Source organism: Nyctibius grandis, chromosome 4 (genome assembly GCF_013368605.1).
Source record: "Nyctibius grandis isolate bNycGra1 chromosome 4, bNycGra1.pri, whole genome shotgun sequence".
Taxonomy (NCBI): Eukaryota; Metazoa; Chordata; class Aves; order Nyctibiiformes; family Nyctibiidae; genus Nyctibius; species Nyctibius grandis.
This window is the reverse complement of record NC_090661.1, coordinates 20,898,435-20,923,353: the sequence shown is the minus strand read 5'-3', so window position 1 is coordinate 20,923,353 and position 24,919 is coordinate 20,898,435. Positions and strand designations below refer to the sequence as shown.

General features: G+C 40.3%; 1 protein-coding gene across 1 annotated transcript in view; it reads right to left on the bottom strand.

Moving 5' to 3' along the window:
* The window catches only part of LRP5 (LDL receptor related protein 5), a 181,308-nt gene that overhangs the window by 82,955 nt on the left and 73,434 nt on the right, over nt 1–24,919 (bottom strand). Inside the window, 2 exon segments of the mRNA XM_068398233.1 lie at nt 9,279–9,450; nt 9,922–10,318. Coding sequence (XP_068254334.1) covers nt 9,279–9,450; nt 9,922–10,318 — 569 coding nt within the window.

Sequence of the window (24,919 nt, the reverse complement as noted above, 5' to 3'; positions counted from 1 at the left end):
CTGTGGAAAGACTAAAAGGAGTATTTAAACTGGCAGCTGCCAATATTTGTGGATTTTTCACTTTGAAGCTAATGGACACAGTATCAAGCTGTGCATTTAAAAGTTTGGGAGAATCCCTGATCAAGAGCACCCTATAGAAGGTCATTCAATCAAAACATTATTTGAGAGTTTTCTACTAGTGCATTAAGTGGTATGACTAACACAGGTCGCATCATCTCCTGTATCCGCTACTTGGGACAAGAAGCCCGTGCTGCAACTGCTTCCACGCAATGGGGTTTTGCTGCAAGGCTGGTTTTGCTCTACTTCTTTACAGATGAACATTTCTGGTTATTTACGATGCTGAAGGCAAGGTCAACTAATATGAACCTTGCACTTGGAACAGAGGGTACTGAACTTTTTGATGTTTTTTAGTTACTGGAAATTGGGAAAAAGGGGGAGGAGGGGAGGTTAATCCAGTACCTCAGCACAAGCCTTAAGAAAAAATCCTCTTTACTACAGAAAAGATTCGCCTGTATTGTGGAAAACCATTTTATGCTCAACAGTACCCCAGACAGCACTCTTCACTTCAGATGCGTAGCTGCCTTTTCCATATGCATGGTCTAGACCATGACGAAAAGAACTGGAGCCTTGAATTTGATTTGAAGTTATCTGGCAAATCTCAGCTTAAAGAACTAAGAATGTGCTCATGGCACCACATGCTGCTGAGGAGACATGGTACAATGGTTTTGGTCCAGGACGTTTGCCTTGAGGACTGCAGCCTCCACACCCCTGTCTACTGGGCTGCTGCATTTCAGCCAAAAGGTGATAAAGACAAGACTAAATGAGGCTAGGTCATCATCCACCTGCAGAGGCACTCCCCATCCCATCCCATCCAGAACAGCAGAAAAAGTTTTACTCAAGACTGCTGAAGAATGGAAAATCATATGTATCTCCAGGAGCGCTACTGAATACAGGATGGAATTGGCCAAAGTTTGGATGTGTCCCTTATACCAAACACTCTTCAACACTGTCATACCTTCCTCTTGCTCAGGGCTCAGGTACAAGTTCACCTGGGAGCTAACTCAGAATGCTGAAAAGTGACAGGAAGGAATTCCCCTTGATAAGTTTATCTTCTTCCATTCAGTCAATGACTCTCTCTGCTCTGTGAACACTTCCTTACTACATAGCTTAGAGCAGAAAGGTGCGACACACGTTCTGAACAGCTAAAGCATCTCACCTTGTGAACCTGGATCTGACTTTCTAGAGCAGCTCCCACACTTGGTAACATTCCTCTTAAAAGTAAATAAAGCTTATCTGGTGCAAGGTATAAAGTAACATATTGAAATTCCTAATTAAGCAGTAAGCAAAATATAGACAACTTGATCTTGTAATTAGAAGAGTGGAGCTAGAAGGCTCTGTGCTCCTAAACAGGATACGGACATTGTGTGTTAGCAGGTAGAGGCTGGCTATATTTCTGTGTTCCAGAAAGAGGTAGTCTCATATAGGCAATCCCAAACCAGAGTTCAGAGTTTAGAAACATGGAACAGAGCCAGAAGAATTTAAATTCATAAGAATCCGTTAGGATCTGAAATCACTCAGCGGTCTGACCTGCTGAACATTACAGATCACTGTATCTCATCTCAGCAGTCTCTGTTCCCCACTATGGGCTGGTGTGTACAGGCTGGACCAATTGCAACATCATTTCTACAGTAGCAAACTAGTTAAGAAAGATCATTGCAAATATGCTTGAGCAGAAAACTCTCAATTCTTTCAGCAGAGGAAGTTGAGACTCCACTAACATCCCTGTCAGTCTGAACTGAGTGCTGATTCTTGACTCCAGATGAGTCTGATGATACAAGCAGAACAAAGCCAACAGGCAGATGAGACAGTGGTGATTCCGGAAGAGGAGGGAATAAAAGACCCTCTTCCCCTAGCTGCCAGGTTTTCTTCTTCTTCCTAAAGGTGCACACCCCCTTTTCACTGAAGGAGCCCTGTCAGGCTTTATATCATTTTGTAGAATTGGCAATAATCTGTTTTATTCTTTATGCAACTCTTCACAGATATTTATAATTGTCATCATTAAAGCACTGAAGGCAAAGATACAGCTCTCTTCCCTCCCAGAAAAAAAATGTCCAAGAACTGCCAGAACCCTGCAACATTTTAAGATAGTCCCTCCTCCAAATGACTCCTCCTATCCATTCTACAATTACTATCTGGCTGCTGGTACAAATTTGGTCCCAAGCTCACTGGTATAGATTATTCCCCTTCAGAACCTTAACAGTTATATGCCAGATCTTTGGACAATGCTACAAATATAGCTCTCACGCGATAATCTTTGCTGAGCAGCTCCCTTCAAGTAAAACAAAAAACCTCCTCCCACTACAACAGCATTCGTGCTTGCTGGTTCTTCAAGCAAAACACACAGCAATCCAGAGGCCTAACAGCTATTTAAAACTAATAAAAACATAGTGGTATAAAACGCTTAGAAACCACATACACAACCTCCAACAAAAAAACACACCCAATGGCCACAAACATGTGCACATGTCACTCCCCCAACAACATAGCTTAACCCCAGGCAGAAGAGCAACTGCAAACAGGAAAACTAGAAGTGGCACTAATGGCAGCACTCAAAGGAGCAGCCCAGGTTGCAGGAATATGCTGCTGAATACAGCTATACTAACAGCAGGGCTGTATATAAAGTTCGCTAGCCCAGTTCTGACATGTGCTATTCAATATTAACATATTATATGTCAACATAATAGGATACGTATCTCTTTAAGTATGTAGCACTTGCATCTAGAAAGGATATAATTTACCAATGTATCAGAAGCAAAAAGTACAGGCTATAGTGCTATACGCTATACAGGCTTAGGCTTCATCTAGGGACCACAGTATAAGCTTCAACTAATAACTTATTTCTAACAATTACATTAGCTGACATTTCTCTGCCACAGTTCTAAATCAAATCAAATGTCAGTGAGAAGTTCCAAAAAAACCCTGAAATTAAGGCTCTCTCACTATCACCAATTTAAGTGATTTTATTACTGCAGCTGTCTACTTAGACTGATATCTCTTCTTTAAACCAAAGAGATCCTGTATTTCTTATTTCTATATCCATTTCACTTTTCTGTCCTCATGTATTAATACAAATATGCAGTGTTGGGATTATTTACATTAATATAAATATAAACTAGGTCTTCTGAAATACACTCATATTGATGCTTTGAGGTTTTTATATCTAATTAGCATGTGGCAATAAGTTTAAATTAGTTGCTCTCTCTATGAGATTTGCCTCTTTCAATAAATCAGTTGAGAATATCTCCCAAGTAGTTTATTACACTACACAGCCTTTTTAATCCTTGGGTGAAAAATGTTAATGCAAAGAAACACACACAAAAAAATGTATCAGTTATGAGAAAATGTCTCATGTATAAATCAAATATTGCATTTTTTTAGGACAAACAACTAGAAAACAAAGTATAATATGTGAAGTATACTCAGACTTGTTTAGAAAACGCAGCCTTAAATTAGTTTAGTTGTTAACTTACCTCCCCAGTACAATTGACTTCTGCAAAGTCTATTCCCATTTAAGTAGCAAATTGTTCCAAATGCCATTTTACACTATTTATGCAGAATGTAATCAACAACAAACTAATTATAAAGATTGTTTCCTTAAATTTCAAGGACAGCACACATAAATGCTACCTTCGAAAATTTTTTCAGTGAACTCCACTGCTGCTGACTTACACTTTAAACACCCTACAAACTTGCAAAGAATTACCGTACATAACTATGAGTCTATTGCAAAGACGAATGAAGGACATTTGTCAATAGAGGGGAAGGGGCGGGGACGAAGAGAAGCTGGCCAGAAGGGATAGTCTGCATAACATTTATTCCAAGAATATTGCACACACTTAAGTAAAATGTATATATAACAACAGGCACCTGAGAATTCAGTAATTGCTCGTTCTGCAATTATACCTTAGGCACTTTAAGCAAATGCTGAAGAAATAATACATGGAAAAACTTGGCTAACCACAAAATTGTTTTTAAGGAGAATTAGGAAACTCTACACGTGGATGCCACTGGGTCTTTGCTTCTCTCTCTGCTGGAACCCTGTAATCCTCATTAATCTGTTGTTTGTTCCTTGAAAGTATCTCTTCTCTGTCAGTAAAACCTAGAGTTCAGTTGGATTAATCCATGCCCCTTACTCGTAGCTGAAGCCACACGTACAAACACACGATTCTGAGAGATGCAACTCAAAATTTGCTATATATTTTTCCTTGCCATACACTTTGCCAAACTAATTAAAAAAAAAAAATAAAAAATGGGAACAATGTTACCACAGGGTGCCAAATTTGCAGCGAAAGCCCCATAGGCTCCTGTCACACAAAATTTTGACAAGCCTTGCCAAATGGTTTCTTCAGGATGTAAACTGCTTGTGAAGTGACTGGGCCCTTTGTGTTGCAGCTGAATGCTGCAGATGGGAAGGTTAGGAAAGGGTTTTTGCCAGGAAAGGATAACCGCTGTTTTCACCCCGTGAAGTTTTACACGCACAAATAAGTACATATTCTCCTGGTATAGGACACTGCTTGGTACTCTCAACAGCTCTGCAGCGTTTCTTTTCTAATTGTGGAAGAGCACACCCAAAAGTAATGTCAAACTGAGTTACCAAAACCAAACAAAACTACCCGCAAAATAAACAAACAAAAAAACCAAACCAGAGACATTTACAGTACATTTCAAATGCAAGGTCCAGCAAAAATAGGACAGATGTCTTCAGCTTATCAAATTTCCAAGCTGTACAAAGTTCAGTCACTGTTTAAGAACTTCGTATATGAACAGGCCTTCCAAGGGAGAGTAAGATGACTCCCTGCAGATCTAAAATACCAGAAACCAGGGCAGAATACCAAGCAGTTTATTCTGTTTTGCAATTTCTACACAGTGACCTGGGACATTTTGAGGCAGGTCAAAGTCGATGGATAGAAGAAAAAGGTGGAGATGGGAATTTTCTCCTTTACCTTATGCCTTTCGCACATCTTTGGTCTCTGGAAAATTTCCAGTTCCTTCAAGAAATCTGGGACTGCAGTTTTCAGATGAGAAAACTGCCAAGTGACAGCACAAGACAAACTAATTGCTCTGAAAAGAAGACCATGGGAGCAGAGGATGCACCTTAAGAGCCAACTATTCCAATGCAAAGCAATATACTGGCCCAGCCACTGTCCCTCTCCATTACCACCTCACAGCTCTTTGGTCTCCCATCTTCAGCACATACAAGGCAGCACGCAGTGATCCTCATGCCACCTTCTTTGCCTTCTGCAGCAGAGTGCTGCAGCTGCAGAGTGCCACTTTCTGAAACAGTTAGGGGCCCTCCAGTTGGTTAAAGTCTTCCTCCTTCAGGAGCGCTCAACATAAATCTGAATGTCATTTTAGCAAGAACTCTTTCCTTGCACTGTAGCAACAGAGTAAACCACTTAAAACTTCATCAACTTTTTTTTTTGCTACCTAATGAGTTACAAAATAGAGTTATAGTTTACTATCTACTGTCCCACCTATGATGGTTTTAGGTGTTAACATAAACTAAATTTATCCAGTAACATGCTTCAAGGTAGTTTTAGGTGCTTACCAGGAAAAAGAAAAATTCTAATACTCAGCTAGGTCAACTATAGAATAAAATATAAATGCGTATCCTGAACTTGCAGTCAGCTGGTTTTTGTTTCTGACAAGCTGTGGATGCAACAGACATACATACACATGCAGAACAAATCACCGCGACACCAGCTGCATTGGCAAGCCACTTAAATGGCATGCTCTTGGCAACAGAACACATGCATGAGAGAATGAGTTTATGTTGAATAACTTCAACAGCAAGTAAAAGCGGAAATGCCCCACCTCACCACCATACAGTGAAGTTTCACATGTACTGGGGCCAGCAGAGTAGCACAAGCTATGGCTTACTGGGAAAATCTAGGGTATTGGCAGAACTTCTCTAACACAGAAATCTTGCACGAAAGGACTGTTAGGTTACAAAGACAACAAGATGAGCAATAAATGTGAAATACAATCCATTGGATCAATTTGCTTCTATTCTAAAATATTTCGTTAGCACACTTTTTTCATCTTGTAGAGAAGTATTAATGAAAAGAAGCTCTATTAGACCAATCTCAAAGTGGCCAGTATGTGAGCTAAGTGACTGGTTAAGTCACACAACTCTTTCCCAAGTGAGCAGAATATACAAACATGTCTGGCATGTCTTCCAAAACGGGAACTGAAAATTTGTTTTCTACTGGAAGCTCTGCAACAGACATCTAACATCCACTTCTACTGATAACATGCTAGTGCTGTTTTAACTTGTGCCAGTCCAGAACGGACCACAACAGACCCCTTCACAGCACAGTTCAGAACTGTGGACAAACACACATGATTTTTTTTTCCCCATCATATCCTAAATGGGCCTATTCAGGTATTTGCAAATACAGCCTCAGAAGGGGTCTGTTTGTGACAGTTAACGAAAGTAAACTCCAAGCATAAAGAGAAAAAGAGCAAAAAGAAAAAAAAGGGGATGGAGAGGAAGACTTAAAATGAGAATATTTACACCTGTTTTAATATAAGGAAATGTGGAATCCATTGCTAGGAGCACGGAGATTTCACTCTTTGCGCTAAACAATTAAAACAGGGTTGCACAGTATATAGGAACCAATGTATCTACAGATATTTACCACTTCACATAAAGAATATCCTGTTTGCAAAAGCAAGTGTACCACCCTTTTCTCTCTATTTTTGCAAATAGAAGAGAACCACAAAAAGTAAGTATAATAAGCAAAAGAAAACTGAGAGAATATAAAGCCCTTACTTTGGCTTCTCTGATTTTCCTGAACTTTGATGCCAAACCAAACAGTATCACTGGCTTTGCTGCCTTACAACGAAGTGAGACAGGCTAAACAGACTGCTTAAACCCACGAAATGCATTGCACAACTACGGTCCCAGCTATAAAAGGTGGCATCTGGAAAGTTCCCTGTCGTGCAGGCTGAAAGGGAAGGGGGGACAGGACCTTTCTGACAAGTCATTAAGCCCAGTCCTTGGCAACTGCAAACACCGAAGTTACGTTTCTGGAGCTAGCAGTCTTGCTTCCTCTCTTCCTGAAGGCAAAACCTTTAAGAGAGCACAGTCATTCCTCAAAATTTATTTATCTAAAAGTGCTGCATATGCTACTCCCCCAAACAACATGAAAACTCAATCGACTTCACAGGCCATGACCATGCGAAAAATTTCTATATTGCTTTTCTTAGGTATTGGTACAGAAATAGACTGTTGTAACAGTATAGTCAAAAGACGACTTCAGCAAACTACATTACACCATAGGAAGAAAATTTGAAATTATTGCTTTAAAGAGAAAAAACTCTTTTTTGGGTCTTTACTCTCACATTTTGGTTTGATAATTGCTTTTATGAATTGATTTCAATTAGCTAGTTATACCCCTCGTCTTACTTTGAATCTAATTCAAATTCCCTGGAGAATTCCCTTTCAAATTAAAATACTCGGAGCTAACTATTTAGCACCTTTCATTTTCAAACTGTTCTTTCGACATTTTTGTGGAAGATAACCAACTACTTCACACTAAGAACATACCACAACCAGGTCAAGGGACCTATGTGCATCACCTGGAGCTTAACAAAACATTAAAAAGGAACATCTGTCTGGCTGAAAAATCTAATATTCTAATGATAACAGAGTAGGAATTTTTGAATTTGCCTCATCTCAGGTCACGTCTCATGCTGTCATCCGAGCCCTCGGGTTAATCATAACCTACTACAACAACTTTAGATTGAGGTTCAAAATCCAATTTTTCCTTCTTAGAAATGTGAGCACAAGTGGCCAGTAACCAGATGATGCACTTCTTAAACAACTATTTTATTTAGAAACTAAGCATTGAGAGTGGTGAGGAACACAACAGGATCTTAAGAAACTTTTTGACACTTCTTCACAACATCTGGCTGTATCCATATTCTCTATCCATATTCTCAGCTGTCTCAAATTAAATGGACACACTCATGCAAGCAAGGCCGCTACTACATACAGTTCTTCAGCAACTCCATGAACACATCCACAACAAATGTATACAGTGGCTGTTCATCAGTATTCCTAGATTACACAAAAGCCATGTGCCCTTCTACATCACACCATTATCAAGCTCTAACAATTTGCTAAATTTCCTCTCAGTTGAATACTGTTGTTAATAATTCACTGAAACCTCAGAATCTCCTGAACACATGCTCAGAAGCCCAAAAAAACCTTGCTCAAAACCTTCATTCTAACTCTTTCAGTTATTTAATTTATCACCTTCTGCTCTGAGCTAAACTACTCAGTTGTCTGCAGCAGTATCTACGACTTGTTTCACTTCTCCTTCAGGAGAATGTCTCTTGAAACATCTCGGGCCTCCCCAGTGCAATTGTCAATGTCCATGACTAGACCAATACAGATGCCTGCTTTGACCATATTTTAAATCTAAAGCAGTGAATCTCCAGAGACACTTCACTACCTTACTCCTGGGAGCACATCGTAACAAATGAGCGGATAATTCATCCAACTTTGTCTACTGTTTGAGCAATAGGTAGACAGATGACTTTTTTGCATTTTTAAGAAAATTCTTCCCAAAGAAAGGGGAACATAAGGGTATCACACCATGCTCTATCAGACATTCTTTCAACAAATAAGAAATACCAAATATTGTCATAAATGTTTATACAACATTGTGAAGAGATTTCCCCTCCTCAAATCCAGAGGTAGAATGCCTATATTGTTTTCAAAGCAGGCAGTACATTAAAAACTACTTCTTGTCCAGGCATCTGGACACCACATAATCATTGAGGTCCTGAAATATGGCTCTCTAGGGCCCCCACATCCATCTTCTCCTGTACACGAACTTCGCATCAAGTCTTTTGCATGCACCAATTTTACATGCTAGTTCCAAGCACCACAGACAAGCCAAAACATCTTTTAAAGAGGTTGTACCTGAGTGTCCCAATTTGTTTCAAAAGCCTCAGGTAAAACCTGAGATTTCAAGCAATAAAATTATACTTGTAGCAATAGACATAACATTTCTTGCAAAATTTTTCTGAACCACATCAATGTGTCTCCTTTCTTCTCAAATATGTCTTGTTATGCTAAATATCATGTTACTATTAATGAAAAAACAGACTCCTAAAAATGGATAAATGTATCCAAGACATAAAGAGGCACATGAGAACAGCACTTGTTTTCTAAGAATGCACCCAAGTATGGCTCTGTTACTCACCTCTATTTTATCTGTTTTTGCATCTCCCCAGTAAAGCTTGTCTTTTTCAAGATCCAGTGCCAAGCCATTAGGCCAACCTAGGGACGTATTCACCAGAACTCGCCTTTCTGAACCATCCAAATAAGCACATTCTATCTTTGGACTTTCACCCCAGTCCGTCCAATATATGTAGCTGTAAAAAAAAAAGAGGGGGGAAATAGTCAATGCATGTAACATGCAAGACAAAAAGTGTCAAGATCTGTCCCGCTTTGAAAGAACTTACTAACTTCTGCTTCCCCAACTGCAGCAAACAAGCCAACTCGAACTGTAATCAGCAATGACAATATAAAGTTTGAGCATAAAATAAATTGAACTATTGAAAATGTGCAGTGACCCAATTCTTTCATAGGTATGGTAACACTGAAGACACAAAGAAAATTCAACCAAACACGCAACATATAGGTTCACTGAAGAACAATATATTTAGAAAACACCTTTTATATACACAGTATTAAAGGGATGAAGCAAGGGAAAGCCAGTTATTTCCAGAACATATGACAAATAATACACACATCAACATGCAATTTGCAGATTTTCAGTTTCAGGAGACCATAAACTGGATCCCAAGACCTATCACAGGGCTATCAATAAACACAAAACTTACCCCATTATAGGGTTGAGCACTATTGCTCGAGGTTCGTCTAGGTTTTCTGAGATAAGGATCTTTCTTGATGTCCCATTCAACCGTGTCACTTCAATGCGGTCTGTTCCAGTATCAGTCCAGTATAGGTTCCTCGCCACCCAATCCACAGCAATACCATCTGGATGGTTGATTTCTGTGGTTACCAGAGTCTGTGCTCCAGAGCCATCAAGGTAGGCCCGACGAATCGCCCGGACATCATCATCAGTCCAGTAGATGTAGCCTTCCACAGGATCGTAGTCTATGGCAATTGCATGTCTGATATTGTCTATCTGCAGAATAATGTCAGTGAAATCTGGCATGTCCAGGGAAATCCTCCTCAAGTCAGTCCTTCTAGCAAGCAGCAAGACTTCTTCAGCACCTGGGGAGAAAACCATTCATGGTATCACTTCCTTCGCTATTTATATGAACACTTCAACATAGCACAGCAGACTGTGAACTGCCACTATCACTATAATAAGAGATTTCCTTAAAATAAGCACATTGAACTTTCATTGAAATACAGACTTGTCTGAGCAGGGAATTATTCCTAATCAGTTCTTCTCAACTAGCTACTTGTGCTGGCACTCTTATTTCACAATGACAGCACCCTTCTCCCAGCCCCCTAAACTAATATGGAACATAGCAATCTCTATCTAGAATCAAAAAAAAAAAAAAAAAAAAATTTGGTGGGGGTAGGTCCAAATATTTCACCATGTTTTACATAATCACACAGAATCAATCAGGTTGGAAGAGACCTCTGGGATCATCGAGTCCAACCATTGCCCTGACACCACCCATGTCAACTAGACCATGGCACTAAGTGCCATGTCCAGTCTTTTCTTAAACACATTCAGAGATGGTGACTCCACCACCTCCCTGGGCAGCCCCTTCCAATGGCTAATGACCATTGCTGAGAAGAATTCTTCTTAATGTCTAACCTGAACCTCCCCTGGCGAAGCTTGAGGCTGTGTCCTCTTGTCCTATCGCTAGTTGCCTGGGAGAAGAGGCCGACTCCCACTCCACTACAACCTCCCTTCAGGTAGTTGTAGACTGCAATAAGGTCACCTCTGAGCCTCCTCTTCTCCAGGCTAAACAACCCCAGCTCCATCAGCCGTTCCTCATAGGTCAGACCCTCCAGACCCTTCACCAGCTTGGTCGCTCGCCTCTGGACTCGCTCCAACACCTCAACATCTTTCTTGAAGTGCGAGGCCCAGAACTGGACACAGTACTCAAGGTGCGGCCTCACCAGTGCCGAGTAGAGAGGGACGATCACTTCCCTAGACTGGCTGGCTACACTATTCCTAATAGAGGCCAGGATGCCATTGGCCTTCTTGGCCACCTGGGCACACTGCTGGCTCATGTTTAGCTGGCTGGCGATCAGCACCCCCAGGTCTCTTTCCGCCAGGCCGCTTTCTAACCACTCTTCCCCCCAGCCTGTAGCGCTGCATGGGGTTGTTGTGGCCGAAGTGTAAGACCCGGCACTTGTTCTTGTTGAACCTCATGCCATTGTGTCGGCCCATCTATCTAACCTGTCCAAATCCCTCTGTAGGGGCCTTCCTACCCTCCAGCAGATCGACACTCCCACCCAGCTTGGTGTCATCTGCAAATTTGCTGAGGGTGCACTCAATCCCTACATCTAGATCATCTATAAAGAAATTAAACAGCACCGGCCCCAGAACTGAGCCTGGGGAACACCGCTAGTGACCGGCCGCCAGTTGGGACTTTGCCCCATTCACCACCACTCTCTGGGCTCGGCCATCCAGCCAGTTTTAACCCATTGAAGAGTCCACCCATCCAAGCCCCAGGCAGACAGTTTGTCTAGGAGGATGCTGTGGGAGACAGTGTCGAATGCCTTACTGAAGTCTAGAAAGACTACATCCACAGCCCTGCCCTCATCTACTAAGCGGGTCACTTGGTCATAGAAGGAGACCAGGTTGGTCAAGCAGGACCTGCCTTTCATCCATGTTGGCTGGCCCCGATGCCCCCATTGTCCTGCATGTGCCGTGTAATGGCACTCAGGATGATCTGTTCCATCACCTTGCCTGGCACCAAGGTCAGGCTGACAGGCCTATAGTTCCCTGGATCATCCTTTCGACCCTTCTTGTAGATGGGCGTTACATTTGCTAATTTCCAGTCAGCTGGAACTTCTCCAGTTAACCAGGACTGCCAGTAGATAATACAGAGAGTGGTTTGGCAAGTTCATTTGCCAGTTCCTTCATTACTCTGGGGTGAATCCCATCCGGGCCCATAGCCTTGTGGGTGTCCAACTGGCACAGCAGGTCACTAACTGTCTCCTCCTGGATTACGGGAGGTTCACACAGCCCCCCGCCCCTAACTTCAGGCTCTGGGGGCCGAGTCTCCTGAGGACAACCGGTCCTGACATTAAAGACCGAGGCAAAGAAGGCATTGAGCACCTCTGCCTTTTCCTCATCCCCTGACACTACACTACCCTCCTCATTCAGCAAGTGGTGGAGGCTCTCCTTGAACCTCCTTTTGCTGTTGATATATTTGTAGAAGCTTTTTTTGTTATCTTTGACTGTAGCAGCCAAATCAAGCTCCAGCTGAGTTTTGGCTATTCTAATCTTCTCCCTACACGACCTGGCAACGTCCCTATAGACCTCCCAAGTTACCCAACCCTTCTTCCAGAGCAAATAGGCTCTCTTTTTTTCCTTAAGTTCTAGCCTAAGTTCTCTGTTTAACCAGGCTGGTCTTTTTCCCCGACGGCTTGTCTTCCTACACACTGGGACAGCCTGTTCCTGAATATTTAGCAATTCCTTTTTAAAGCATGTCCAGCCTTCCTGGACTCCTTTGCCCTTCAGGATCGACTCCCAAGGGACTCTGTCCACCAGCCTCTTAAACAGGCTAAAGTCTGCCCAGCGGACATCTCAGGCAGAAGTTCTGCTCTTGCCCCTCCTTACTTCCCCCACTATCGAAAACTCTAACATTTCATGGTCACTATTCCTAATTCCTCAGCTCAGCCAAACTTCCCACTAGCTGTATCACTGCATTAGACATGGTTTTCACACACAGGCCCTACATAATAAATTACAAGGGCTAACAGAAGACTTGACTATTTTGTAAACAAATTAATGATTCGCTCCAGTCAGCCCAACAAGAAAGCAAGCTGCAACTACAGCAAGTATTTCTCATCTGGCCAAAGTTGATGCAAAACTAATTCAAAGGCAATAGGACTGTTGTTCTTTTCTCTCCTCTATTCTTCCTCTCCACTGCAAAGTTTCACTGCTTGCAGAAAGGGTGCCAAACAACAACCTGGAGCACATTTCAAAGACAAATGGCATCTTCAGTGTCATCCTTCTGGCAACTTCTTTTATCAGTACAAAAGCAGGACACACAGTAAAACATCCAGTTGCTTAACACATTTTCCCCATGTTCACCCATGCATGCTTCAGCACAAAAAGAGCAATATGAGTATGTGTTTTTTTCCTACTCTGTTACTAAATTGATGCTGTGTAGTTTGAAATCTGACAAGGGGTTTTTATTGTTTAGCAACACTACAAAACTGGAAACCAGAACAAAAGTCACTTGTCACATTTCATCCAGATTAGCAAACACCATCAGGAGGTGGCAACTTCCAGTTCCCACCAACAGCCCAGACTGAATGAAAATGGCCACCATGGGACATATCTTTTGAGCCCACTAAGAATAACAGAAATTCAAATCCTCATGAGAATATTCTTCTAGAAATAATTCTCACCTAGGGATGCATATGGAGTTCTGAAGACTCAGAAGTTGTATCTATTCCGTATCAAAACCAAATTCACACTCACTTTGGGAGCTGGACTGTGCTGCTATTTGCTTTCGGGTTTGGAAATCAGAGCTTAGTCTCCAAACAGTATCTCATAAGCTCTGAAAAGAAACAGTGATCAGGCTGCAAGTGTATAATAAAAGGAAAGGATCTAGAAAAGCAGTGTTGTAGCATCACTCAAACAAGTTTCCTACACAGCATGGAGGACATAGTTTGATGTGCACTTTGAACAATCTCAAGTTACTGCAGCCCCTGTAATGACGTGGTGCTGCCCTTCTCCTTGCCACAAGCTGATGCTTCTCACTTCTGCATCACTCCTTCTCACATGCAAGCGCAGCATAGCTGTGTGTTGCAAACCACACTAAAGAGCTGATCCAAACAAAAACTAACTCAACAGAAATAAAGCCATCAGCCTAAGTAACAACCAGACCAGTTCACTGCAGAGCTCCAGGAACACTTGTGCTGGCACAGGGAGGGACTCCAGCAAGAACGGTTCTTCCAGTCAGCGCCAGCTGACAAGGTTTGGTAACTACAGCATCAGTTGCACCAACAACTTTGAGGGAAGGTTTAGATAGAAGGAAAGCAACAACAACTCAGAGCTCAAAAACCATGTGGAGAAAAGGGAGGAGGGAAAGCCCTTACATTCCTGACAGCAAAGCAAGAGAAATATCTACCATCATATTTCCTTAATACAGGTCTTCCAACTTCAAAGGTTGCAAAATAAAAACAGGTTTTCAGGAAGAGTGCTTCTTATGCTTGAAACTTCTGCTCGCTTCTCTGGACATAGCAAAACTAGTACTTGTTACCCAAGTTGAGAAGGGAACAGCCCCAGGTGACCAGACAACTTATAAGGCTTCCTTCCTCCATTAACCCCTTAGGTAAGCACAGCAACAGTTTTTCATTTTTTCAAGTTTCCTTTCTGTTAAGGGAACAACATGCATCAGCAATCCTTAGAAGGCACTGCTAGCAAAAGTATTCTTTCTCAAGAGCTTTATGAATCTCCTGGATTTAGCATCTTTACTAAATAAAAATAACGGGATACCTAAAACAGTATTTGATACTTTACATTATGCTTAAAAATGCTGCTTTACTTCCTGAACAGTGAAAAATCAATCAATCAACTGTTTTCTTAAAAAAGACCATGGTGGATAGAAGTCCAATACATAGCTTAGAAAACAGGTCAAAACCAAGAAAATACGGAGAAGAGCACCTTTAAGCAGAAAGGCAGGATCTTCAAAACAGTGAAAGGGTTGTATTCAAAACTGATCTATGCAGTGTTAAAAATGGTATTTTTATGGACTCTGTTCAAATAGAAAGGCTTTTAGATTTCTTGTTTCATTAACTTATTTGTGTAGAAGTACTTAACTGGTATCAAGTCCCATGGTGCTAAGTATTAAACATACTTTTTTTTTCTGACATTGCCATCTCCAAAGAACTTACAGTGTCACCAGACACTGGTTTGTCCAGAGCGTGTTAGCTTGACAACAGCAGAAATGAAAAGGAACCCAGGTCATATTATGTATGGATTAATATTACCTCCATATTACCTACAACAGTACAGATTGGCCACCACCAAATAGTCTCTTTATAGGAAAAATTTCCAAAGGTCCTATTTCTTAATACATTTAAACACACAGAAAACATTTGATTTTCTAATGGAAATTAAAGTTACACCTTAATAGCCAAAGCGGGGGAAAAAATCATTGTTAGAGAGAGCACGTGCAAACCAGGACACTGATCTGCCACTGCAGAGGTCAGAGAGCAAGCTACAACAACATAGCAACTACAGCAGAAACTATACCTCATGTAACAAAGTTTTATGGCTTGCTTCTATGTTTCTGAAATATTTCACTTATGGGAATCAAAATAAAAACTCCTGTTTAGTGCAAGTTAAGTAAAAATTCAGGCCTCAAAACTCAAGATAGGAAGGAGGATGTATCTGGTCAACCAAGTGCTCTACAAATATAGGAGAGTTTTAAATTATAAATTAATTTTAGATTATTTTAGCTCAAATGTCTCAAAAAGTGAGCAGCACTGCAGCTGTTCAGACACCCACAGCACTCTGAGTTTCATATCTCTCTTAGCTTCTGAATTTCTACTATATTAATGTGTCTGCAGTCATAATCTTAATATTAATGTACGAGTAGTGTGAAGCAGAGGAGCATCAAATACGTGCCTAGCAACTGATAACACAGCAATTACCAATATTACATGTGTTTCTAAGACGACCAACATTACAAGCATCATTGCATGAGAACAGACAGATAAGAACAAATGCATATGTTTTGCCTCTTCACATAACTGATTGCAGCTTCACCTTGGTTCACTGTGAACAAGGTCAGAGTTGAACATACCAGAGGAAGGAACTGGCAGTGTAAAGCCCAAATTATGCCTAGAGATGCTGGTTAGACAATAGGCTGAAAGACACTGTTAATATCCCCCTAAAATTCACAAGTAATACCAAAACAGTCTCAGTTCCTCACAGCAGCAATAATCTGACTCGATTTTATCTCATCCAGCTCTGTCATATGTTCACCTGTGCGTATGATCACACATTCACTTGTATACAAAACGGTATTTTGACCAGGAATCAGACAGCCACGACCCCTTGAATCAGCAATTACATAACGACTACAACCTTCTTGCAAAGGGAAGAAAACAACCCTGTTTCTGACATATTCAGCTGCTCTGGCTTTTTTCTGCAGGCAAACACTACTGTGGAAATATTCCAACCTCAGTTCTGTCCCATGGACATACACAGCTAAAAATGAACAGGGAGAAGAAAACTTTTCTCTGATGACCTAGCAGATCAGAAAAAAAAATCTTCACTTCAGCTAACAACTGGGACAGTTTACTGGTAGTTGAACCGGATGCTTCTTGGGAAATTCTTCTAATTTCTAACATACCTCTAACTGAGACTTATGGGAAAAAGAAATAATAAGGGGAATGAGCTACTTGGCTAATTTAAAGTTCTGGCTGCTTGGCAATTTCTACTGTAGAGATGCTTATTACACAACAAGACTCTTGAGAGACATGCATCTACATCCTTGGACATTAAAAAACACGTGAACAGAGAAAATGTTATCACAGCATATCTCACTATGTTCCATGCCCTGCTTGAAAGTTGGTAAAGACCATTATTGTGGGTAATTTTTGATAGGTGCAAAAATCCTGGCTTTTGTTACAACACAGTCTAATCACAGTATTGGTTATGACCATATTTGACACTATTAACAAGTTTCTGCTAGAGAAAAAAGAGTCGGCAGCAGGCTCTGAACACATCACGAAGAGATGAGAACTTGACAAACCTGGACAAACACGCTTATCTGGGTCATTAGTTTTATCTGTATCATGGAGGTATTTTCATTATTAATGTTGGTAGGAATGTTTTCAAGGCTAGAGAAGTGTTATGCTGTGACTTGCCTAGTGCTATCCTAGATACCATAGAACCCGTCTAATACATTACAGCTAGCTATTTACCTAGTGCTAAAGTGCTATGGCATTTATTTAATTAAATTCCTCTTCAAAAACCTCTCTCACCGCAGTCACTTTTGTAAACACATGATTAAGAGATTCCCAGCAGAATTGCTAACTGTTATAACATGGTCATATATAACACCATACAATGAACAAAAGCCTTTTTTGGGGGAAGCAGGGAATGCAAACTATTCCAACATCACAACTGAAGCAACCAAACACTTCAGCATAAGTTTATGTAAAGCCCTCTATGCAAACCATAGATCAGAAAAACAGAAGGAATTAGGTCCTTCTAAAGTTCTATTTAGAAACCATTTTAAAAGACCCAAGTTCAAATTGTTTTATTTTTCCAACTGGTTTAAATTCTGAACTGTTTATTTTTCTCTAGTCTTTTTTTATTCAGCAAAAGCTTTCTGCAGACCTTCCACAGAACTTTTCAGTAGACCTAATATCCATAAAAGCCAATGACCTGTTCTGGTTAACATGCAGAACAATATCTGAATTCAAAAACTGAACAGAACAGAGAACAAAATAATACCATTCAAGGTAGGTAGTGTCACTCCCTGAAGACTATATTCCTCTCTCTGCAATCAAGAAATCCTATAGGAACAGGTTAAGAGACTTTTTTTTTTGCTCTTATATGTGATGCCTTCTTCCCATACCCAATAATCAACTACAAAATCCATGCTAGGTGTAGTGTTTGCTTTGATTTGGTTGGCTTGTGCTCTCATTATTAAAAATTCATGCTTCAGTGCTGGAAATGGCAGCTGTATTCTATTTGCAAAATTAACTGCAATCAGAGCTGACAGCAGCAAAGCAGACCATCCTACCAGCTTGACAAGAGCCTTTTTTGTTCTTTCCTTGGACCACTTCACATTTGACAAGTGACAAGACATCTATAATACAGTAACAAATGCTCCAATTTATTCACCCAACGTAAACAAATGTAGGGTGCAGTGGCTGCCTCTGCTAATCTATGCCAGAAAACGCCACGCAATTCCATTCCCATTTGTCTGTCTGCTAATTAGGCTAGAACAATGCTCCATTGTGGGACTCTTCCCTCAATTTTATGTATGTGCATGCATCCGCACGTATAGACTCAGTCTATTTACAGGCAACTTTGGAAATCTCTATATTTGTGGGGAAAAAAATAAACTGTAAAAAATGGCAAAGCTTTTAGCTCTTCTCCGAAGAACAAAATAGTAAGCACTTTTTGAAAAGAGTGCATTAGAAGTACTTTGACTGCAGGTAACTCTTTCACAAGCTGTTTGAGTACAGCTATCTCAGCACTCTTGATAAACTAAAAAGATTTATCAGAAAAGCACAGGGTTTTGCTAGTTGCTGTAATACAGTGAATTACCTGGCAAGGTTTCAGTGTACAGCAGGGGGCGGAGGGGCGGCCAGAGTATGGAGGTGGGAGAAAACGTCATTATTCTGTACGGTGTAAGAAAATACATAACGTTGACATGCTGTTTAATAAGCTTGTCAATATTCAAAACTATTACAACATCTTGCACAAGGGTTTAGCATTAGCCACTCTTCACACCACAGGACAAATGATGTAATGAAACTCACTATGAGAGGTTTAAATCAACAACACTCTGTAAAATCCCATTCCTGCTATTCAGTTTCCACAGAAAATAAAAATATTTAAGAAGTTTGTTTCAACTTTGGTAATACCTAGAAATAAATGGAAATTCTTTTTAGATATTCTCCTTGGGTACCTTAACAGAGCCAGCTGCAACATGAACAGCACTACGCATCCCAGTTCAGGTCTTTATTTATCTTCCAGTCTGAGAGGAAGAGAGCACTGCTTCATACTGTGTGATGGCGATGGGCTGGGAAAAGCTGGTGATGTACTTTCCTACTTGACACTGCGGACTGGGGAGAGCATGCAACGCACATCAGGTTTACCAATTTAAAACCAAGAGTTGCGTGCAGTGGGAGTATGCAACCAACAAAATAGAAACAGGAAAGGTTTCTTTGAAAGAATGTTTTGGGTACCCACATTCAAATAGGACTTGATTTAATTGAAAGGTAAGTAGGCAATAAGGAAAACTAACACTTGTGACAAAGAAAGGAAATACCAGAGCACTCACGTAACTCATAAATTACATCATATCTGTCTGCACGTTACAGTGAAAAGCTATTGTCTAATGTTTCTTCCATTACCTCAGTAGAAGACTTCTGACAGTTACTTTGCCCGACGAGAAAAAAAAACTCTACAATTCAGAGTTTTGACACGTTCACACAGCCACTAAAAAAAAAAATCCCACAAACAGAATATTAATTAAACTGTACAGCTGGTAAGATCATTAGCACAAAACAGCTGACTAAGACAAAAGTAATGTTTCTTTCAGAGAAAGCCGTTGCAACAAAGAAGTCATACTTAGCCTACTCTAATTTAGTACTGAGCTTCTGTGAGACACCTTAAGTTTCTACAAAACCAGTACCACACTTGTGAGCACAAAGCTTTGTAAAGTTACTACTGACAGAGGAGTAGATAACTCTTACGAAGACTTACTCAAAATAGCATTAGTGTAACAGTCATAACTGCATTGGTAGTAACCAGAATCAAAGATCAACATAATTGTCTACCTACCAAGCAAAGAATCTGCCCTTATACAGAGGTTTCATCCAGACCTCAAAGCACTTGAACAACTAAGTCTTACCGCCCACACACCCTGAGGTCTATCTAAACTATAAGTGCTTTAAAGAAAGAGAAGAGAAAGTTGGAAATGTTAAGTGGTAAATCTGAATGTTAGCTTACAGATATCATAGTCCCAGCTTCTACTTTTTTTAACCAAAAATATGAATATCCCTTTGTACAGTATTCTTAATAACAGTTCATCACAAGCCATAGGAAAAAGGGTGGGCCAAGAAAAAGTCTGTCAGAAATCCTCACTGCTAGAAAAAGGGTAGAGTCTTTGGATTCTGGTATTTCCTTGCAAAACATGGTTTTAAAGTTTAAATGCACCTACTCTCTGCTGGAGGTATACAACCCCACTGGCTCAGAGTAAAGAAACACTTGAGTTTAAAAGTGACAGCCATTTTACCACCTAGATTCTGTTAAACAGTTTTGGTGGTGACACCTTCAAATATACACAGACGATGATCAAAAATTCATTACAACCCAACAAGACACATAATTATTTTTTTAAATGAACAGAAATACACTTAAAACAGTTTTTCTACAATCCCACTTCTCTTGACTTCTAATTGCAGATGTTTCTCACTCACCAAGAGACCTTGAACATACTCATTTCTCTGCACTGCTGTCCTCCTTTACACAAACAGAAATAAACACTTTACATCCCATGGGCCCTCTCTGAGGCTGATAGCTGTACAATGCTTTGAAGTTTAAGCATTCTTTATTATGTTCCAAGTATGATCGAGCCACAGAAAATTCAATTCTGAGCTAACACAATCATCTGTCAAAGGGTAAACATCATGGAAAAAAGTTATAAACAACCATAAATTAGGGTTTGCAAATCTAGGGAGCGTCTCAACCTCACTGTTGCTACATTGATTCAGTAAAATAGAGCTTGGCCACCCAATGTTTGAAGAGGCAGCCAAGCTACAGCAGCTTAACAAGTTATCACAGGGTCTTGGTAATTTTCCATGTGTTTGTACCTAGCCCACGGTGAATGCAAGATAACAAAGTTTACACATAAACCTTTAAAGTGCAGACCCAGGGTGTGGTTCTCCTGCAGGATAAAACCTGAATCAATCCAAAGACTCAACAGTGCTGAAAAAGGAGAGTGTCACTTTTTCCTTTACACACACACACAAAAAAACCCACCCTTAACCACACACAAAATGAGCTAGTTACCATCTCTAACTAGACAGTGTTTCAGAGTCCTGGAAAGTAGTCATCAGTCTGAAACACGCACCAAAGCCTGAAAAGAGAGTTTCATTCACTAGCCTGGCAAAACCACTGACAACAGAGCTAGAAGATGATATGGCAGACCTTCCAGAATGCTCCTCGCTCCCTCCAGGTTCCTTCCAGCATGTTCCATGCTTCCTTACAGCATGTTTCTAATGGCCTTTATCAATGAAATTATAAACGAGCCCATTTCCATATGAGGCTATTTCATTTTGTCGCTACACAAAGTACTCCCCATTTAGGAGGATAAAAGTCGCTATGAATAGAAAGTAATGTAATCTTTTTATACAGATCAAATAAAATCATAAACATCACATATTAACAAAACCAAGGGGAAAACAGACTCAAACCAAACAAGATCTACACATGAATGAAAGAGAAAAAAACACTCATGAATTTTTTATGAAATGGAGTAGAAATAGAAGAGGTAGCCTCTAGGTTTCCTAGATTGTCAGGTACCCATCGCTGGACCGTTTTTACAACCCTTTCTGGTGTATTGCAAAGGTATCTCAGTGAAACATAGTTCCACATAATACTATTTCTTTCTGAGTAAGTATCACCCTAGCCCATTGTTTTAGTGCTAAAGAATCAATAGGATGTGTTCAGAGTAAGTAGTACAACACAGGTCCAGACGCAGCAAGTGAAATGCTATTTCCTCATTCAACCTATTGCATCTCATTTTCATAGCCTGGAATCTGGATAATTCTCCACCTTGCAGGAACCACCATAGACTACTTGTACATTTGATCTATTATCCAAACTTTCCCTCTCATCTGGTGTAAAACACCCACAGGTCCTTTCAGTAGATCATCTGCTGGCTGGAGGGAAGACACTGCATTGAGGGGAGATACCAATTACAAATCCCTCCTTCAGAGAAGGATCACAGTAACCTTTAAGAAGCCCCTAACAAAGGAAAAACATGAGATCGACAATTCCTTGATAAGCAAAGGAAGCATGATACACCTTTGAGAGTGCAGTAGGGAGAGAAGGAATGAGGAAAAAAGCCCTCCAGAACTTCTGGATAACATCTCCCTATTGTAGTCAGACTCCAGGCACAGGACAGAAGACACCTATAAAGTCAAAGCATCTTGCAAGCAAAAGATTGTGGTTTTCCACAGTTGCATTTCAATCATAGAGTGGGCAAGGGGGAGAGACAGACATGCAGGTAGCTGTCAGGGTTCTAGGATATATGGGAAAATAGAGTTTTCCTTTTGTTTATTTTCCTCATGACAAACAGATTAGGACATGAGCACTCCTTCTCAATACAGCCCCAAATCAATGCTAGAATATAATCAGAGTTTATCTACTGATATGCAAGATTTCTCTTCCAGCATCTTCCAAGTGCTAGAAGACACCTTACAGTTATTTTAGGTTATTCACACAATATCAGCAGAAGCTTTCTCAGGTACTTGAAAGAGCTGATTTACAGCAATTATCCCAAATAACAAATGTCTCCCTAACCCTTTGCTTTCACAAAGAGGCTGTTCATCTCTAGTTAGCAGTTGATCTACTCAACCATAAAGTCTGGATTAGCCCATACTGTTTCTCTTTATTAATCAGGAAGACATATTGGCAAAGGGACCTCCTTCTCTGGTGGTTAAACTCCATGAGAAGAAATACTTTACAATGGAGGCATTCGTCTGCCTGCTTGTCTTGCTTGGAGGCTTAGCTGCTCAAATAAGCTGATGAATGCTCAGCCAAGAAACTGCATACACATACATTTTAAAACGTATGACGTGCACCAAGAAACACACAGGAGATGAGAAAGAAGTGCCTTAACATTTCTTCCTTCAGTACTCTTCTATCTCCTGCAAAAAAAACAGTATGAGCCCTGCAGCATTAGCCAGCAGGTTCCAAAAACACTGTTTTCTGTTTTACCTTGTCAAGAATGCAAGAAGAAATAAGACTCTGGCAATATTACCCAACCTTGATCAATTCCCTCAACAACAGGATCAAGGATAAATAAGGGAAGCTGAGTCTTCAAATGCCTGAAAGCTAGTGCCTTCTTCTCCAATTATGGTTTTTTTTTCTGGTTTCCACTTGAGAAAACAGGATTTCCTAGCTCATTTGAGAAACTGCAGTTGTCATACTGTCCCAGCAGGAGCCCTACAGCTCTTACCACCATATGAGATTGACTCAACAGCCAAAGTTCTCCCACTTTCAAGCCAATAACAGTTGCCTTCAACTGGTTAAATGCACCTCTGGTGAGTTGACGTCAACATTCCATATGTCTCAAATGACCACTTACATTCTGACATACCAGGGACAAGATTACTGCAAAAGCAGCTAACTAGTTAAACATCTAGACTGAGATATCTTAAAGGAAGCAGATTTCTAGAAAGTACCCATCACCCATTTGAGGGGAGGGAGCTGAACAGGGAAGAAATTCTCCTTGTTACTGCTTTAAAACAACCAACCTCCTGTCACTGATTAACTAAAAGAAGCTTCTGAAAATGAGTAACTTTTTTGTTGGACTCATCTTATGTCTAAAGCTGAAGATATGACAGTGGCTCTTTTGTTGGCTTTAAGGAAGGCTCAGACTGACATACAATAAGAGTTTAATTTCCACATCTCAAGTAAACCCTCTCTTCTGTAAGGGTAGATTTGCTGGAGTAAAGAAACCACCAATGTAATTGAGAATTCAGATACCTGTTTCAATGTTAAACCTGCCACCTACATCAGTAGGCCATTCACAGGTAACCTGTGACATACAAACACTGAAAGTTCCTGCACTTGAACATTTATTGCACACACTAAATGTATATATACATTTTCTAAAACATTCATACTTGTAAGCCAATTTACCCCAAGACAATAAAGCTGATCCTCCGTTCCAGACGATGTAAGGAATTTAAAATATAAAATAACAACAACAAACACTTTAGGATTATTAAAAGGCATCAAAAAATATACAGAGAGATCTTGGATGCAATCCCTGGTCCCAGGGGAGTTACAGGAGATTTCCAGTAATCTCAGTAAGGCCAGGTTTTCACTACCATCATGAAATGGACAAATCATGTTTCTACATACTTTACTCAATTTATCAACCCACCCTGAGATTATCTGTCTCTTAAGAATGAGAAATCTAAACTTGAAAGGGTCTTTTAAAAATCTCACGTTTATGTACAAATATATATAAAAGCACCCGAGAAGAGGAAACCAGAAAGAACCAAAAGTCACAGAAGAAAAAAGATGTGTTAACAACCAAAATAATATCATTTATCCACGTAGGGGACCAAGCAGGCAGTTGCCATTGTACCAGAGGATTTTCTATATCTGTATTCAGCTGCAGTATCCAACAGGTCCTGCTCTTTAGAGGGATGCAAATACCCAAATTTCCTTTATTTCTGTTCTATGCTTTCCCCTCTGTCAAGTCTTAAAGCAAGTCACTAGTAGGAGTAAATGTAATATCAAACATTTATCCTTAACATATTAACCAGCTGAATTTTTTTTACACAGCCTTTAGGAAGAGACCCCTGATAGAAGTAACCTATTACCAAGCATTGCAAGCTCACAAAGCTGTCCACGGTATACAGACATTTACTTTTTTCTGGTTCAGTAATAATACCAAGCTAAGCAGAAGCTAAGGTACTGTTGCTATATTGTTGCTTTTGCAGCCAAATTCCTTGCCTTCAGTTACTGCAGAAAATAATTTACGTTTTTATAACTGTTGCTGGAGATGGTTGTGCTCAGTCTACTTAGAACCACAGAATATTCTCAAGTTGGAAGGGACCCATAAGGATCATCGAGTCCAACTTGCTGTTCCTTGCAGAACTACTTAAAACTAAACCATATGACTAAGAGCATCGTCCAGACTCTCCTTGACTTATATCTATACTGGGTAATGCTCA